The sequence below is a fragment of the Triturus cristatus genome, chromosome 4_1, assembly GCF_964204655.1.
Source record: "Triturus cristatus chromosome 4_1, aTriCri1.1, whole genome shotgun sequence".
In the NCBI taxonomy this organism is placed as follows: Eukaryota; Metazoa; Chordata; class Amphibia; order Caudata; family Salamandridae; genus Triturus; species Triturus cristatus.
In genome coordinates this window covers 35,563,343-35,582,198 of record NC_140585.1, presented here as the reverse complement: position 1 = coordinate 35,582,198, position 18,856 = coordinate 35,563,343, and the positions used below count along the sequence as shown (strand labels likewise).

At 45.9% G+C, this 18,856-nt stretch overlaps 1 protein-coding gene across 1 annotated transcript in view; it reads right to left on the bottom strand.

Annotated features, from left to right (window-relative positions):
• TMEM17 (transmembrane protein 17) overlaps nt 1–18,856 on the bottom strand; it is a 93,716-nt gene that overhangs the window by 43,853 nt on the left and 31,007 nt on the right. Inside the window, exons 2-3 of the mRNA XM_085651421.1 lie at nt 14,364–14,467; nt 13,470–13,583 (exon numbers count right to left, since the gene is read on the bottom strand). Of these exons, the coding sequence (XP_085507547.1) occupies nt 13,470–13,583; nt 14,364–14,467 (218 nt within the window). The remainder of the gene's footprint in view (nt 1–13,469; nt 13,584–14,363; nt 14,468–18,856) is intronic.

Sequence of the window (18,856 nt, the reverse complement as noted above, 5' to 3'; positions counted from 1 at the left end):
CCTCTGGCAGGGAGGCTGGGATGGGTGCGCCATATAGTATGTCAATCACTGCATTCAGATCTAGAAGAGACACTTTGCCCTGGTATGCTGGGTACCCTCATACATCAATTCATTCATTGAGAGATACTAAGTAGGCTGCCCAGTCTTAGACACGGACGTCTGCCATGGTGAGGTTGCCATCATAAACGGAGCAGATGCATTTAATCAGTGCTATTCTCAGGCTTTTACCAGCCAGATGAATCTGCGTCCTATGGACACCAGGCTTTGAACCACGTCATTGGAATGAGCTGCGGAAAGTTCTGAAGGTCATATGGGAGTTTCAGGAGGATCGGCAAAACAGACAAGATGATGGACGGAATGTTGCACATTGGCAAAACATTCACCCCCAGTCACAGATCTGGGTTTAATCCATCGTTATTTTGCTCACCACGCCACCCCAGTTCAGACATGGCCATATGAACCTGTGCCTCATGGGAACACTCCAGCCCGAACTGCCAAGCCAGGTCTTCCCTTGTCGGAATCAAGCATCCTAGGACCGGTTTCGGGGTTGCCAACAGATGGCAACGGGCACTGGAGACAGTGGCTCCTTCTTTCAACAGATGGCAACGGGCACTGGAGACAGGGGCCCCTTCTTTCAACAGATGGCAACGGGCACTGGAGACAGGGGCTCCTTCTTTCAACAGATGGCAACGGGCACTGGAGACAGGGGCTCCTTCTTTCAACAGATGGCAACGGGCACTGGAGACAGGGGCTCCTTCTTTCAACAGATGGCAACGGGCACTGGAGACAGGGGCTCCTTCTTTCAACAGATGGCAACGCCGTGATAGAATCTGATGTACTGAAGTTTGACGGGCGTTCAAGAAGGAATCTCTTCGTCCTCTGTAAGTGTCTACCACTTTCATGCAGAGTGTGTTCTGTATCTTTTACATGATGAAAGGATTAATGGCTTGTATTGCACTACAGCCCAGAGTCAACCCCAAGGAAGAGGATGTGGCGCAGCGGCCAGAGCTGCCGACTCGGGAGCTGGGGATCACGGTTCACGGACACATCACTTAATCTTCCGTGCTCATGGACAACGCTTGGATACCAGGGGCGCAACACCCATTGGGCTGAAAGGGCTTCAACCCGCCCCCACCCTCCCCCCCCGTCAGGATCTGTGGACCGGGCTGAGGCTGCTGGTCTGACTGCCAAGTACACTTCCAAACATTTTGCTAGCCTTTCTCTCCTCATAAGGCCATCCATTATCTGTCAGTCCTCCAACAACCTTTCCCACCACCGCTTTCCTTGTTCCCTGCGGTACCTCGACTCATAAAAAGTCAGCAATAATGTGTGCTAAGTGTTGGGGCTGGGTGAGGATCCCATCCTCACTGATAAAACACAATACAGGGCACGTCAGCCTGTAAATAAGAAACAGGGCTCTTGCATGAACGCATGGCACAGGTTCGCCCTCCCAAGAAAAGGAAACAAAAGCATGTCTGTAAACGATACAAAACTCAAAGTTGTGATTTATTTTTTTGCTTTTGTTTGTTTAAATGCAATATGAATGAAAATCGATGTTGCATTATGACAATGGAGTATCTGCCTGGTCTCTTGCCTGCTCTTGCTGAGTTTAATCTCGGGTCCCCCTGTGTGTTGCTATCGTTGCTGCTCCTGAAGCCCCCTCCCTCCCGCCGCCGCGTTTACCATCGCGTGGCCGCAGTGAGGAGGGAGGAAGAAACTACATTTCCCAGGCTCCCCGGCTGCCAACATCCCGGAAGCAGCGTTACCATCTCCCGCGCCCGGAGGTGCTTTAAATCTGGACATACTCCCCGCGTCTCGGACTCGCGCGCGGGCTCCGCCGGGCTAAGCCCGGGCAAAGGGCGGGCCGTCTGTGGCCGTCCAGGGCAGGCCGCGGCAGGGCAGGGCCACACTGCTGGGCTGGACATTTGGCAACATTTGCGATCACTCCTTGTAGTAAGTGACTTCTGGCCTTGACCTATACTGGCATATTGTTTGATTACTTGTGTTAATAATCGCATCGCTGTTATAAATTATGGGCAAGCATAGGTCTGTTCTTGTACACAATGTCCCGCAACCCTTAAACCCTGTTAACACCCCCCTTCCCAGCTTGACTGCCATCGATCGGATGTTGCAAAAGACCATCGGGGTGGTTTCACCAGCCATTGAAAGTACTGAGAGGCGTCTCTCTCTCCCAGCGGGTACGCTCCCCCCTCTTCCTGCTAACAACGAATCCACTTTTATTTCTAATCTACAGGAGTCGTTAATAGTTCCATCATTCATCGGACTCCCCGAAGTTCGTTCTTTGCAAATACCCAGGGATAATTCAATTTCCCTTCCGCTGGCACAATTAGATCATATTCCTGCGGAACCTAGGTTATCCTTGTCCCCTGTTATTTTCCCTAGTGATCAACTTTCTGAACATTCCTTACAGGAGAATCCCACAGTTGAGGTGGGAGTAGCATCACCTGTAAGCCCAATTGTAATTTCTGGTTCCGAACAGACCACCAATAATGACCCACTACGTATGACAACTAGAGGGCAAAAGGCGAAGAGGAAACAAAACCATTGCACCAAGGAGGGGACACTCTCGACTAACCTAAAGGGAAAGGGACCCCACAAACCACGTATCACTACCAGTAAACCTATTGAAAAAGGTCATTAACAATACCTTAGTTACTCCCCCTATCACTAATATAAGTGACCCGCTAAAGGGGGAGGGTTTCTGGGGGAAAATGGAGAAATTAATAATGACCCTTGTGGAACCCATTATGGCGAAATTATCAAATATTGAAGCCAGGGTCACCCATATGGAAGGTCTAATTAAGGCGGAACCACATCCTATACGGGTAAACGACCCTGTACCACACAATCCGTTGTCCATGGCGAAAGGTAGCCCTAATACACTACCTCAACCGGTCCAAATTCCTGTACAGCAGTCATCCGCCAGACTGGAAAATCCCGATATGATGGGGTTAGTGATACCAGGGCCTTCTTCAATTCCTCCAAACAATCTCCCATTTGTCATAGGGGCAGCTGCTGATGTTAGGGAGGCTATTTCTACACCTAGGTTACCTACTATAAATTTGCCTCCGGAGGCCTTACCATACACTGTGGTGCTAGCTAATGTCCCTCCCCTTCTTCCTATTGTACGCGAACATTGGTCAACCCTGAGAAACAAATCTTTATATTTCTTATCAGTCAAATTTGGGTCAAACGGTGCTTTGTTCTCCAATTTTAAGATGGCCAGAAGAGTTGCTTGGATTGGTTCATCCCCCAAATCATTGAGAGGGGACTGTGTGATACTTTCATTCCGGTCACCTCTTCTGGTTAATGATATCCTTGAGAGATGTTTTTCCGGCCAACTCCCCACAGATCATGTAAACATTGTCCCACTTGCTTATTTGTATTCGTCCCCCTGGCAGGCAAGGTTGCGAGGTTTTTGTCCTTTACCCCCCACCCGGGGGCAATTAGAGGGAGGGAGACTTGCAGTCCCAATTTCTCATCGATTTGACACCCTTAGTGGATTGGACAATAATGATTGACAGCAAATTAATGCCCCATTTAGCTCCTGGCTACCTGCAATGACCGTTATGTTGCCTCCTGACCCACCGGTTACTACCAATGGTGAACCCAGCATGGCTAGTCTGTTCTGGAATTGATGGATTTTTGGGTGGGGATGCGATGTTGGCTGAGTGTATTGAAGATACAAGAGTGAGTGGTTTATTACCATTGAGGTTAGATACTTCCCTGGCTCCTATCACTTGCCCCTCGACTGATATCTTAACATGCAATATCTGCTCTTGGAATATTGCTGGAATCAAATCCAAAATTGACAACCCCTTATGGCAAAATTTGATTTACCAGCAAGAACTTCTATGTTTCCAAGAAACATGGATAGGGGACCCAGTCCATATCAACGGGTTTATAACGTTCCATACTTCAGCAGTGAACTCTGCACACGGCAGAGCTAAAGGAGGTTTGACAACCTACGTATCCAACAAACTGCTTTTATTAAAGGTTCTGGAGCCAGTCAAAGATCCTTACTTTCAACTCCTGATGTTGGTTTTCACCTCAGCTACCCAGATTGCTCTGATCAATTTCTATAATAACTTTCCCCTGGAGGAGGCCTCTACTATACTTAACAAACTGGCTAATTCAGTGTCCCATCAAGAAAAATCTCTTGGACACAACATGATGATCTTTCTCCTGGGAGATTTTAATTGTACTCTGTGTAACATGGTGACTGATAAGAGATGTATCATAGGGCGAGAAGATGGTGTGCGTTCCTTACACTTTAATCACTCTCACTTAGGAGAACACTATAATGAATTTCTGCGTCAATTTGATTTGGGCTTTTTAAATGACATTTGTACAAACCCCTTCCCCCAACTTTTAATGGCCGTGGTTGCTCTTCGACCATAGACTTTGCACTAACTACAATTCGTCATGCGGAAAGGATTGTTAACTTTAACGTCTCTGATATGGCATTAAGCGATCCTTTCCCATTATGCCTAACCATCTCTATTCCCAAGGGATCTGCTTCCAATAGTAGTGACAGGGATATATTGTGGGAAAATTTGACCATTGGTCGTACCAATGGCTACACACTTAAATGGGATAAGGTTGACCAATCTAAAGTATTAACCTCCGTATTAAATAAATGTGCTCCGGAGTTCCTGACTTGTCTCTCAGAGGATGCTATACCAGATAATATCCTTGCTTCTTTTTCGACAATCTGTGACGAAATTAAATCTTCCCTAACGAGGAAATGCAAAAGCAATATTGCACAGAGGGATGGCTGGTTTAACCCTAGTTGCACTAGAGCATACTCATATTTAAAGAAAACGCTAGCTATCCACCCCAGGTGCACGGAAGATATTCGTAGAGCTAGGAAAGTATACAAACTAGCATTAAAAGAGAGAAAAGACGAGTTAAGGAAAGAATCCTGGGAAGCGCTCCACCAGGCTTCGGTCACTAATGACTGTGCAAGGTTTTGGAAAATCATTAGAAACCCCTTTCTTAGAGAAGAGGTTCGCCCCTCTATCGAGATAGCCATCCCAGAGGACAAATGGATTGATCATTTCTCCAATGTGTACAAGGGTGACGGCCTGTTTTATTCTCCTTGTAAACCTTTGGACTACCCTCTTCTGGGAAATATGCAGTTTTGCTTAAAAGAGGTTGAAAAGGCTATACTAAGGAGTAAGGGTGGGAAGGCCCCTGGCCCTGATGGCGTACCTATAGATGTGTTTAAGACTCTTCCGTCTCTGTGGGCCCCTCTTTTGGTTCAGGTGCTCAAAGCCAGCTGTAGGACGGATTTACTGCCCACTTGGGTGGAGTTGATAATAGTCCCAATTTATAAAAAGGGGGATAGACTTGACCCGGGTTGTTATAGACCCATTTCCCTTTTAGACTCCTATACCAAAATAGCTGGACGTGTCATCCTGGACCGTCTACTTTCATGGGTTGAGAATAACTCCATTTTATCCAACCTACAATACGGATTTCGTCCTGGTCTAGGAACCGTGGAACAGGGCCTTAACTTTTTAATGTTGACCGGGAAGTATACCAGGGCTAAGAGGGAGAATTGGTTTGTGGCCTTTGTTGACCTCTCAGTCGCTTTCGACTGTGTGGTTCACTCTAAACTATGGACTCTTCTGGATCAAATCGGGGTTGAAGAAAACACTATTTATTTTCTTAAATGTTTTTATAGTGATGCATCCGCTCGGGTTCGTTATGGACGAAAGGGAGAATGCACGGGCAAAATCCCTATCAGGAGTGGTGTTAGGCAGGGCTGTGTTCTGGCACCACTCCTTTTTAATTTATACATTAATGGATTGGAGAAGGCCCTGTGCAACACAAGTTTTGATCCCCCATACGCAGCCGGTCGTCCAATACCGCTATTAATGTATGCGGATGACGCCGCACTAATGTCGCGCACTTAAGTGGGTCTACAACGCATGGTGGAGAACTTTGCCCTTTTCATGAAAGATCTGGGCCTATGAGTCAATATAGCAAAAACTTTCATCATGCGCTGTGATAGAAGTGCAAAAATTAAAAAGACTATATTTATTGAGGGTCAGCAGTTATCTTGTACGAAGCAATTCTCCTACTTGGGTATTTTATTTACCGCGAAGGATTTTTGGGGCGAGGCCATATCAGCTAAAAGATTGGTAATGAATCGTGCAATTGCCGCCCTTAGATCCTTCACGAGGAAATTAGGCACCAGACCACCTACTGAATTAATTAACTTCTATAAAGCCAAATGCGTTTCTGCTGCAATGTATGGTAGTGGTATCTGGGGCCTCGCAGATACTTCTCAGCTCCAGATACTTGAAAATTCTTTCCTAAAATTTATCCTCGCAGTCCCCAGGAGTTGCTCTAATTATATTTGTCACTCGGAATTGGGACTCCCCTTTATATCTGACCTTATCAAGTTGGAACCGGTATTACTTTGGCACAGGGTATGGACAAAAGAAGAACCCAAACTCAACAGAGTCATACTGGCAGATGTTTTAAAACTTGATGGACATTCGAGGATACCGTGGCTGAATTACGTACAAAAATTCTTAAGTGATATTGGTAAACTGGATTATTTTCTAAAACCCCATACCATGCTTGCTATCTCACGGAAAGAGCTTAAAAAAGAGGGTTTGCTCTTTCTAGAATCCTTAAGAATTACTGCTGAGATCACAAAACCCACTGTTTTAAATCACCATTTAATCTTAACTTCTTTTAACATTCAACCCTATCTGATCCATGTCCTGGGTAATTACGATAGATTTATATTAACCCGTTTTAGGTTGGGACTGTTTCACAGATTGGTCAGCTTCCCATCAGTTAACAATTGGTCTCATGTATTACCTCCCTGTCCCTGTGATGGAAGTTCCCCCCAAAGTACAATGCATGTTGTTTTATTTTGTAAATTCTACCATCAAATGAGGATTGTCCAATTATTACCTTTCTTAAGAGAGATCGGGCATCGGCAATGCCGCCCGGCCATGTATGAAATTCAACGGTTGGACAATTGCCTCTGTGTCGCAACAATTACTTTGTACTTAAAGAAAGTGATTTCTATTAGAAATAGGATTACCGTATAAATGGTATCTTTCTCTTTCTCTATTTTTACCCATGATAACGTGTTTCCCATATGATGTGACTTTTTTATTAATCCCCTTTTTAATGAACTGTAATGTTTTGCTATTTTATACTTTTATGATTTTATTTACAATCGAATAAAGTTATTTGAATTTGACAATGGAGTACGTAAATGTTTTTGTTCAGTTTTTTTTTTTATAGTGCCTCAAAACACAATTCTAAGCGCTGACCTTTTGATAACCTAATTGAATGGTACTCTTAGAAGGATGGAAGGAAGAATCTACTTTTGAAGCTTCAAAGCAGTCACCTGAAGAAAACTAGGGGGCAGATTTACAAGCCCCTTGCGCCACCTTTGCGTCATTTTTAACATGGGAAAAGTGACGCAAAAGTGACGCAAGGGGCTTGTAAATAAGCCCTAGATGTTTCCGCAGCGAGCATTTCGGGCCGATGTACATTATTCAATTGGCAAAAAGGGGTAGCAAATGGAGTATCAATTTTTTGTAAATGGAAGCTCTGTTTTTTAAAAGCAGCCCATTTCCCTTAAAGGAACTGGAGAATCTTTAATTTTAAAAAAAGTTTTCTGTTTTGAAAAACTTCATTGTGACCAGTCAGTGGTACTACAGAACCACTGCCTGCTCTCCCCGAGGCTTGCCTCCCCACTTCTCGATGGGGAAGTGGTCCTAAGGAGATCCCTTCCACTTTGCAAATCAATAACCATCTCTTTTGGGACATTAGTAACTTTTCCAATGGTTTGCGACTAGAATTGCGGTTGCAAATCATATGAAACATTCCAAGCCAAATTGCTATATGGAAAAAATGCCCCTTTCATGCCACTTTTAAATTGCAATTTGGTATGGGTCACTGAACCCATTTTACGAGTTGCAAAAAGTTTTCCAAATTACAAAATGGATTTTGGATTTTACAAAAAGGGATTTGCAGCTGTAAATCTGGTGATTTTGCAAATTGCAGAGTTTACAACCCCAGAATCTTTTTGTGCATTTCGCCTTAATTCACAGTTCAATCTGCCTAATGCACAAGACATACATATACCTATGTACAGGTATATGTGGTAGTATTGCACCTTGTGCAGGCAAGGACGTGCAGTTTGCAGGGTAAGGTATGAATCCCTGCAGAGGCATCTCATCCTTTTCATCCTTCTAAGATTGATAGAATATGCCGTACTTAGATGACTAAGGGCCTCATTTATACCGGATAAGGACCACCTGCTAAAAGAGGCAAATGTCCAGTCCCCAAAAGCGTGAATCCACTACTTTATTTAAAGATGGGGGAAGCACCAGCGGAAATCTTTGACTAAGAGCCCATCCTCCAGTCAGTCAATGTATGTCTAACTTAATCTATTTTAAAGTGGTTGTTTCTTCACATTCTTTTCCAGGTTGGACCATGAGGGAGAGTCTGGGGTTGCCTCACATCACCTCTCTGGCTTAGGGATGCTCTCCAGAGATTACAGGGAATGATCCGGCATCGCCTTCCCTGCCGTGCAGTGTAGAAAACCCCAAGGAGTGATTGAGTCCCCATTGAGTTTCACGTTTGTTACTCTTGCTACCTAGTTCTGCCAGGATCACTGGGGGTGTTTGAGGAGTAATTGTCTTACAACAGACTCCCTGATTTTCTACAAGAGGTGATGGTTGCAGTAACCCCTAAACCTGGTAAGATTTCATGTCATATCAAACTTTATTGAGGTAATCATGTGGGCCGTGCACATAAGACGGGAGGAAGCCTCGCTGTCATCCAGGTTGTGCACAATAGGCAAGTAACACTCAACTCCTTTCAGCTTGACATGTAATTTCCCACTCTGAAACTCAGACCACCACCTTCCATCTCGTCGGCAGGCTTCTAGCACAGAAAAGGACTTCAGTGAATTTTCAGATCTCCTCACCCCCTCATTTATCCAACATGCCCTCACCATCCTCTTGAGTGACTTCAACTTCCCAGACACTGCAAGCTCAAAACAAAACAAGAAACACCATTTTCAACCAGATCTATACACTTGGTGTGGTACAGCATGCCATACAACCAATGCATTCAAAAGGCCACATCCTAATTTGTGTTTTCTATACATCACTGAGAATCCAATGGATACCACACATACCATTGGATTACACAGAGCACTGTGCCACCCCTATTTCAATGCTCAGTGTGCTACCAAGAAACCAGGGCCAACATAAAAGAGAAGACCAAAGCTTCATATCCTTCAGAGACTTCTCCATGGACAATCTAATGCTTGAACCCATGAACCCCGAGTTCAACACCAAAAACCTTTCCAAACAACTTCAACAATTTGTTTGAACATTTACATCTCAATTACAACACGCAAGAGCGATCCAAATCCTTTGGCTCACTGTCTTCTAATTACCCTGGTGACAAACAACAGTCTATCTGCAGACAGGAATGAAGATAGAAGAAAAACAGAATTTGTGGTGATGCGTGTGCAGGATATATATGTAGAGTCGAATGTAAGTAAAGTTCTTATTTAGGGTTGTAATTCGCTGCCCTTCTGGGCCAGGCTTCTTTTACCAATGATTGGCAGAATTACAGTCATTAAAATGACAGTCCTTCCAAGATGCCTTTATTTGTTGCACAGGACTTTCTACCGGTTGCCGGGCCAAGTTTTAGGGAGCTAGGTACATTATTGGCATGTTTTGGGTAGCCTTTGGAACCTGGCTTCTGCAGTCAACTCTCAGAATCCCAGTGCAGGAAAATGGTCTATGTACATTATTCAACTGGCTCACTAACAGATTCCTGTTCCATTCGCATGTGAAAGGGCATCCTATTCCCAATGATTGTTGCCACCTCTACAAGGGCTCTCATCAGCAACTCTATTACTTCAGAAAGAGAGGCCTGCAGAGAGAAAGACCTAGAGAGAAATGGTAAGACCAATAAGAGAGACCCAGAGAGACTAGGGGCCTCAGTATGATGTCGGTGGGACCACCACAGACAGGACTTCGGTGGCAGTTTCACCGACGGACAGCCCTTCGGTGCAACCGCCGCAGTACATTGCTGGCGGATGGACCCTGGTCTGTCGGGGGACGGACCGCAAATATCTTTCCAAATGCGGGCTACATTTCTGTGAGATTGCCCAAGCATATGACTACCAAGGTTACCCAGTGACAATTGAAACCCATATTTACTGTGTAGAACCATGAGGCACAGTTTCAACATGCTAGGTGTTATATAGTTTGGAATTCAGTTACCCCCACTTGGAAGCAAAAGAATTGTCTCCTGCACTAAAACATTTTTGCAGCTACCATAGTTGCATTATGTGCTGATAAATGCAGCATGAACAGAGCATTAACCAAAGAAAGGTGCTCGAACACCAAGATGATATGTCTTGTTAGGCATGACCACTGGCCCATGTGTTTTAAAATACGATATTGCGCACATTTTTTTCCAGAATAACTGACATTTCATACAAGTATTGTTCTTATATAGTAAAGGGCCCCCCCTCAAGAAATTCTGACTAGTCTCTAAAGATGGTTTCGTTTAACCGCCCCCCCCCCACCCCCCCCTGAAGCTTGGTTCTAGTTGCGCCCCTGCTGGATACCCTCCCGAGTGATAAGCTAAACTATATAAATTTACAAATTAAACTCGTGATTCTGTTGTCCCTACTTTTTATTTTTATTATCCAACTCTAATAAGTGTAATGGAGTACAGTGCCTAGGCAGCAGGCCCGATCAGGTACCCACAGAGAACAATGCATAAGGCTGGGCAGGCTCACATAGATGGAGACAGGCAGCCACAATACGCTGTGGAAGGAGGCTAAGCGTGTGGCACATTGTCTCAAGCCCACAAGTGGCTCAGTCAGCTAATCTGTGGGAGTCAAACACCTCTTAGAATTCAGGACACAGTGGATTGGATCCGGAAGATAATGTCCAAAGCCGCAACCTTACACAGCACGGATGCGCACACGCAAGGGCTGGCCACAGCACTGTGTGCGCTCCTTGGAGTGCATGCGACGCCCCGGCTGACAGTAATGAGCCAATCTGAACCGGTAAATGGGCTGATGCGACAGACCACATCTAATGCTTGAATGGGCTACCCTTTGATACGCTGGTTTAAGCACAGGCTCTGCTGCCTGGGCCCAAACTGCAAACAGCCAATCAAAACACTTGTTCTTTGTCGGCCCTGAAGTTTTACAGTTAGCTGCACAAGCGGAGTCCTGCTCTCCATTCTGGTGAGCCGAGATATCGAGGTTACATTCAGTGCTGGGCTCCCTTGCCAGACAGTACCAGGGGGTAGGAAAACCCCCTCCTCCCTACTCCCACCCCAAACAATTAGCTTGCCATAGCGAGTGGGCAAGTGTATTTTTCGAGGCCTATTCATGGACCTTGTAGGGGGATGTGGAGCGTTTGAAAAACAGCATAAATATCTGTGAGTCAATGAGATTACTTATTTGGGCATAACTGCGTTAGAAAGCACGGAGGTTAGAACTGCGTTAGAAAGCATGGAGGTTAGAACTGCGTTAGAAAGCACGGAGGTTAGAACTGCGTTGGAAAGCACGGAGGTTAGAACTGCGTTAGAAAGCATGGAGGTTAGAACTGCGTTAGAAAGCACGGAGGTTAGAACTGCGTTAGAAAGCACGGAGGTTAGAACTGCGTTAGAAAGCACGGAGGTTAGAACTGCGTTAGAAAGCACGGAGGTTAGAACTGCGTTAGAAAGCACGGAGGTTAGAACTGCGTTACAAAGCACGGAGGTTAGAACTGCGTTACAAAGCATGGAGGTTAGAACTGCGTTAGAAAGCACGGAGGTTAGAACTGCGTTAGAAAGCACGGAGGTTAGAACTGCGTTACAAAGCATGGAGGTTAGGGCAGCCCATTTGGCACCAGCTGTTGTGTTAACCTCAGACAATTTCCAATCAGATAGTGTAGAGGGATACACCGTTTATTAGGATCGATATGAATATTGGTGAGCAGAGTCAATCTTCATGAGAGAGAGAGGAGGGTCACTTTATTGATCGATCACTCAACAGGATGCAGTGCCTGGAGGGTGGCACGGCGGCCCATGGGGAAACGATGCTTGGCTCAGCTGAATCACAGTGGTCGTCCTTCCGGGGGGTTTTGAGGCGATCTGTTTCTGCCTCTTGGAGCGCCTCAGGGAGGTAGGAACAGGTTAACAGACTGGGGATGGAGGAGAAAGGCCAGCCAGAGTGGGAGCTGACTGGACAGAGAAAGGCGACGGCTAATAAGCAACATTTAGAGGTTTGTTGAGGAGGAGATACTGATACTCCAGAAACTGGCACCTGTCATGCATCTATTCGGAGCAGTTATTAATGCTGCTGGGGAAAGATCATACAGAGATAGGAAAGACGAAGGGGTGTGCCCGCGCATGGACTGGGAGCAGTGAGAAAGGATATTGGGGCCAGGAGTCTCAGAGCGGAGGTAGCACGGGCTATTGTAACAATCGCTAGACTAAAAAAAAATTTACTTTTTGCCTCTGCGCCGCGCTGTGTTATAGACACGGATGCAGAGGCAAAGAAGCTGTCAGCAGGCGTACTGACAGTACATCACCTGAAAGGTGGCGCACTGTTAGTGTGCCCCCCCCCACCCCCTGCCAAAAGGCAGATCCTATGGACCCCATATATTCCCTTACAGGCGGGTGCAGTCACTCACTGAACCCGCCTGAAGGGGGATCTCAAATCCCCCTTAGAAGTGCAGGCGGGTGAAACACAGAGCGACTGCGTCAAAGCTGCTCCGTATTTCACATCAATATGCTGCCCCCAGGGCTGCACGACTTTGTGGCTGCCGTGGGGGCAGCGGATTCAATCGAATATGGTGCACTCTCCTTGTGAGCGCCGGGGGCACCTTTTGAAAGGTGCGCCCGGCGCTAACAGAGAAAATGTGTTACGCTGCATAATATGACCCAGTGAGCAGCGGCGGCCGGCATAGGTAAACGTGGTGAGGCGGGGTGGGAAGTCGACCGATGACAGAATAGGTATAATTAAATAAATAAAATTCAGTCATCTGTCAGCTACCCCCCTGCCACGCCCTGCCTCACCCCACTGCGCTTACCTGTGCTGGCCGCCCTGCTCATGAGTAAAACTACACGTAAGCATTTCCAGTCCAAAGGAATTCAATGTTGTGCCCTGCATGAAAGAACTCTTTTTACACAAAACCAGGGCAGACTCAATAGCAGAATCACCGACAGTAAGAAAGCACTGTCTCCCAGAACCCGAGTGCACAACTGTGGACACCACGCTACACATAGTCCCTGCTTGCGTCCAGTGCCTGGATTGGTTAACGAGGGAGCGGTCTACAGTGCAATGTGGTGCGAGAGATTGTTGTAAAGCGACGAAGCTCTGGTTGGGATCCAGTGCAAAGTTGTACAATATTAGGCCTTCCAACTGCTGGCTCCCATACCTTCTCCTGAAGATTGCCCGTGTATCCCAGGTACAGCCGGATCGCCTCAATCAAGGACACCAGGATCAAGACGGTCACCAGGATGAACTTATAGTAATCAGGAAGGATGGGGTACTGCAGAAGAGAGAGGAGTTTCCGGGTTACCACCAAGTCCAAAACACAGCAACATTCAACTCTGACAATAGCAGCAGGAATCGCGTTCAACACGGACAACATCTGCCGGAAACCCTGTAGGTGTTGTAGCAATAGCTGCTATTTACTATTTCAACACCGGGTCAACAAACAGCTTTGCCAGTGCATCTGAACCCTCGCGTGCAGCCCTTCCTGCTATTCCAACCAAGACTTCCCAAGCAGATCTACAAACATGTCTCAATCCTGACCTGAAGCCTTTTCGTCTAGTCCTGGAAACCCAAACCAGCTCCACCAAGGATGATCTGTAGCGCTTCGTAATAATAAAACACAGACCACGCACACGTATGTTAGTACATCCCATGTGCAACCTACTTTACTCCCTGTTGTGCCAACAAAGACCCCACACACAACTCTGCTAAAGTATCCCATGCTTACCTTGCAGGGGCTCCAGGTATCTGAACAGAACCCTACACAGATCTCTGCCAGTGCACTACAATAATGAGGTTCAGCACCCTCTGCTTTCATTGTACCAAGGCTTGCAGGACTTGTTGGCTTTATAATTAAGATTCTGCCCCCTTCTTGGCTGCTAGTTTCCAATCATGTGCATCATGGTGGTCTAGCCCAGTATCCTCTTTAGGAGGATCCAAGAAGCTCTTCATAATCACGCTAATAAATACAATTAAGGTAACAGGCCAGGCGCCTCCATTCGTGACCTGCAAATCGCTGCTATCGTAGACGAGGGAGAAGGGTGAGGTCACTTACTTTGAGCTGGAGCATGACCACATCACACAGCCACCAGAATGGGAAATAGAAGGCATTGAAATAGAGGGACATCTGGAGGGGCAAACTGGAGACAACGTCATTATCTGGAATGAGAGACAAAACAAGGCCATAGGAATCAGAGAACTAGAACAAGCAATAAAGATATAGAGAGAAGGCAGAAAGATAGAACTGCTGGATTAGAGGATTGAGATGACAGGTTTTAATATGAGGCACAGGTTCTTTAGGGCTTGTAAATGAATAATGAGGACATGTTTTTGCGATTTACCCAAAGTGATGACCTCAGTTGTGAGATTCCGTGATTTACCACGAAAAAGATTAAATGAACAATAAAACCCTGAAATCAAGTATTTCTGGTTATGTGTTGTGCAAAACACGCCATCAGAATACATACAGTTGTGCTGAGAGTGCACGCAAAACCTAGTGTTTGCAAATATTCACAATATGAACAGCATATGGCAGGAGAAAGGAGTGCCCGAGATTAGATATTTAATAGAATTTTGGAAGCGCTTACACTTAACTTACACCAAAAATTAGAGGAACATTTGTAGTAAGTAAAAAAACTAAAATTGGAAAACCTTCATTTTACAAGTTGATTAATGTGCTACAGCCGCCCGGTGAGCAATGGATGTGTCCGCTATTCAGTGGTAAGTCAAAAGGAAGAGATAGGAGATGATATTTCAGAGCAGCAAGGAGACCGCTGACCAGGCACCCGTGGCCTTGGGCCAGTGAAGAGACTTATGCGAAGCTAGAGTGCACAGGGAGTAGGGAGCTAGGCACGAGGGGTCCATAATGTTGGGCCAGTGAAGAGATGCATGTGAAGCTAGGGTGAACAGGGAGTAGCGAGCTAGGCATGACTGACCCAGAGCCTTGGGCCAGTGAAGAGATGTATCGGTAACCAGGATACACAGGGAGTAGGGAGCTAGGCATGAGGGACTCAGAGCCTTGGGCCATTGAAGAGGTTTATATGAAGCTAGGGTGAACAGGGAGTAGCGAGCTAGGCATGACTGACCCAGAGCCTTGGGCCATTGAAGAGATGTATCGGTAACCAGGATACACAGGGAGTAGGGAGCTAGGCATGAGGGACTCAGAGCCTTGGGCCATTGAAGAGGTTTATATGAAGCTAGGGTGGGCAGGAAGTAAGGAGCTACGCATGAGAGATCCAGAGCCTCTCACCAGTGAAGAGATGTATGTGAAGCTAGAGTGCACATGGAGTAGGGAGTTAGGCATAAGGGATCCAGAATGTTGGGCCATTGAAAGGATGTATGTGAAGCTAGGGAGTAGGGAGCTAGTTATGGGTAATCCAGAGCCTTGGGCCAGTGAAGAGATGTACGTCAAGCTAAGGTGCACAGGGAGAAGGAAACTAGGCATGAGCGACTCAGAGCCTTTGGCCAGTGAAAAGATGTATGCCAGAGCCTTGGGCCAGTGAAGAAATGTATGGGAAGCCAGGGTACCCAGGGACTAGGGAGCTAGGCATAAGGGATCCAGAGCCTTGGGCCAGTGAAGAGAAGCATGAGAAACTAGGGTACCCGGGGACTAGGGAGCTAGGCATAAGGGATCCAGAATGTTGGGTCAATTAAGATATGTATGTGAATCTAGGGAGTAGGGAGCTAGTTATGGGTAACCCAGAGCCTTGGGCCAGTGAAGAGATGTATGTCAAGCTAAGGTGCACAGGGAGAAGGAAACTAGGCATGAGCGACTCAGAGCCTTTGGCCAGTGAAAAGATGCATGTGAAGCTAGGGTGAACAGGGAGTAGGGACCTAAGCATGAGCAACCCAGAGCCTTGGGCCAGTGAAGAAATGTATGGGAAGCCAGGGTACCCAGGGACTAGGGAGCTAGGCATAAGGGATCCAGAGCCTTGGGCCAGTGAAGAGAAGCATGTGAAACTAGGGTGAACAGGGAGTAGGGAGCTATGCATAAGGGATCCAGAATGTTGGGTCAATTAAGATATGTATGTGAATCTAGGGAGTAGGGAGCTAGGCATGAGTAATCCAGAGCCATGGGCCAGTGAAGAGATGCATGTAAAGCTATGGTGCACAGGGAGTCAGGAGCTAGGCATGAAGGTGTAGTGGAGACAGGGTTTTGCCTGCACACATTGCTATGTTAGCATTAACGTTTTAGATGTTAACGCCATCTTGCCACTTTGCTGCTTTTGCACACGACACTACAGGTAGTTGTTATTACAAGTAAAACTGCTTGCTTTTTCTTCACATGAGAACGGTCTGTTTTTCACATCCCTAGACGTGCACTGCGACCCGAGTCTGAACACTGTGTGCAGAAACCGCCACGGTCAAATAACAATGTATGCTGTTGAATTCAGGTTGATCGGCCCACGCTCTAGATACAACAAGCACACAGCTGCAAATATCTGAAACTCGGGTGCCTTTAATATTGCATTTGCATGCATGATCTTGACACACTTGGAGAAAAACCTTTCCAGACACAGAGAGCAGTGCTGATCCTGTGATGTGATTCACCTAAGCTGATCTTTGAGGTATGGGGTTCCCCATTCAAACCTAGAGACCTTCTATTATTATATAAAACTAGGTTACTAGCCAGGGGAGGGTGGTACACAAGGTATTATAGGACCTGTTTCCACTATCATTGTAATATGATTTCTCCCTTTGTTTTTTATGGTATTGTAACAATGCTGATGGTTTTATTTCTAATCATTTGTCTGCTTACGTTAGCCAAAGTACTGCACCTTAGAGCACGTAGTTAAAAATAAACATTTTAAACTTTTCCGTGTCTCGGATTACTCACGTTGTGGACTGATATGAGAATAACAACGAAAAGGTGTTCTTGATTCCCCCCATTCCTGAGAGTATTCTAAGTTGCTTGTTCTGGGTTGTCTAATCATTGGTAGCTTCGATATGATACGGAGAACGAATGAGACACTGATGCTAGTCGGATAGGGGTTCTAGGTACTGAGGTGAGTTTTTGGCACACCATAATTCACTGAGGTCCTTGTTTCCTGCGCATAGTTCCGCAACAAAGGTTACAGAGCCATGGGCCACTGAAGAGGTGTATTTGTAAGCTGCGGTGCGCAGGGGGGTAGGGAGTCAGGCATAAGGGATCCAGAGCCTTCTGCCAGTGAAGAGATGTATGTAAAGCTAGAGTGCACAGGGAGTAGGGAGCTAGGCACGAGGGATCCAAAATGTTGGGCCAGTGAAGAGATGTATGTGAAGCTAGGGAGTAGCGAGCTAGGCATGAGTATTGTTTGGGGAGAAGCAAAGTGTGCTGAATCAGACTTATAGATGTGAACGAAGGAGTTTGCATTTCAGAATACAACATGGATGCATTGAGTAGCGTACAAAGGAAATTGAACAAGAAATGAAAGGAAAAGAGAACCAACCAAAGAAAGAATGAAGAAAAGAGACCGGAGATTTGGTATTTCTATTATTGTGTTATTTATTAAGGGCCCATACGCAGAGGATTTTAGCGCTTAAGAAAAGTATAAAGAAAATGATCAATATAAACGTTACTTGAACAGATGATGGACAAAGGGGGCGCTGAACATGAAGGGGAAGATTTCCGACAGTACACTAGGGCTAAATAAAACTATTAAACCACCTCTAACAGATCCAAATTCATGCAGCTAGAATGTCTCTTTCGACTCGTTTTTCAAAAGCAAAACCCATTCTAACCCAGCTGCACTCGTGTTCAGTCAAGACAGTCCGTTTTAAGTGTCTCTGTTTCTCTTGTCACAGATTACTAGAAACCGCCCTCCTGGATGCCTGGGATCTATTGGTCAATGTCATCTAAAGTTCCTACATTCTGTAAAAAGCCTTTTCAGCTTTGGCTCCAAAACTCTGGACCTCTACCCTTGAACATCAAGATTATCCATCCTCTGGCATTCCTTCTTCAAGAAGAAGCTCAGTTCTTCCTTAGATGTGCTGACCAGCTCTTTAGTGTGGGTGAAACTGTGGGAACTTTAGTTCTTTTTTTCAAGTGTTGACACTATGTCAGAGAGAACAGAGTTAGACACTCTAGGAGTGCTCTCACTGAATGCCTGTTTCAGTGTTCTTAGGAGAGGGAGCTCCAAGGAGGAAGGTGTCGGTGTTCTTGAGTTGTTGTCTCCTGGAGATAAACACTTGCTTTACAAAGTAATTTGGTGTTTCATAGTGTAGTGCATTGTGGCTTATGCAAGTCACGAGATTGATGCTTCTAGTCACGATGGGGAGACATTTAAACGTGATCAGATTTGGGGCCATTTGCTCAGAGTTTCTAATCCCTGTTATTTTTCTTGCTGCAGCATGAAATGCCGCTTTAAGGGGGCCCCATTTATTGGAATTATTCATTTACAGAACCTTTAAAGGGCAGCAGCCACCCGTGCTTGACCAAAGACGTCAAGTGTGGTTGGATGAAAGAAAAACTGAAATATAAATCAAAGGGTGAGAAGCTATCCAGAGTGCGAGATGATTGTAGAAGGGCACAGCAGTCAAGCCCCCTCAACCATTCCAAGAGGCAGGGGC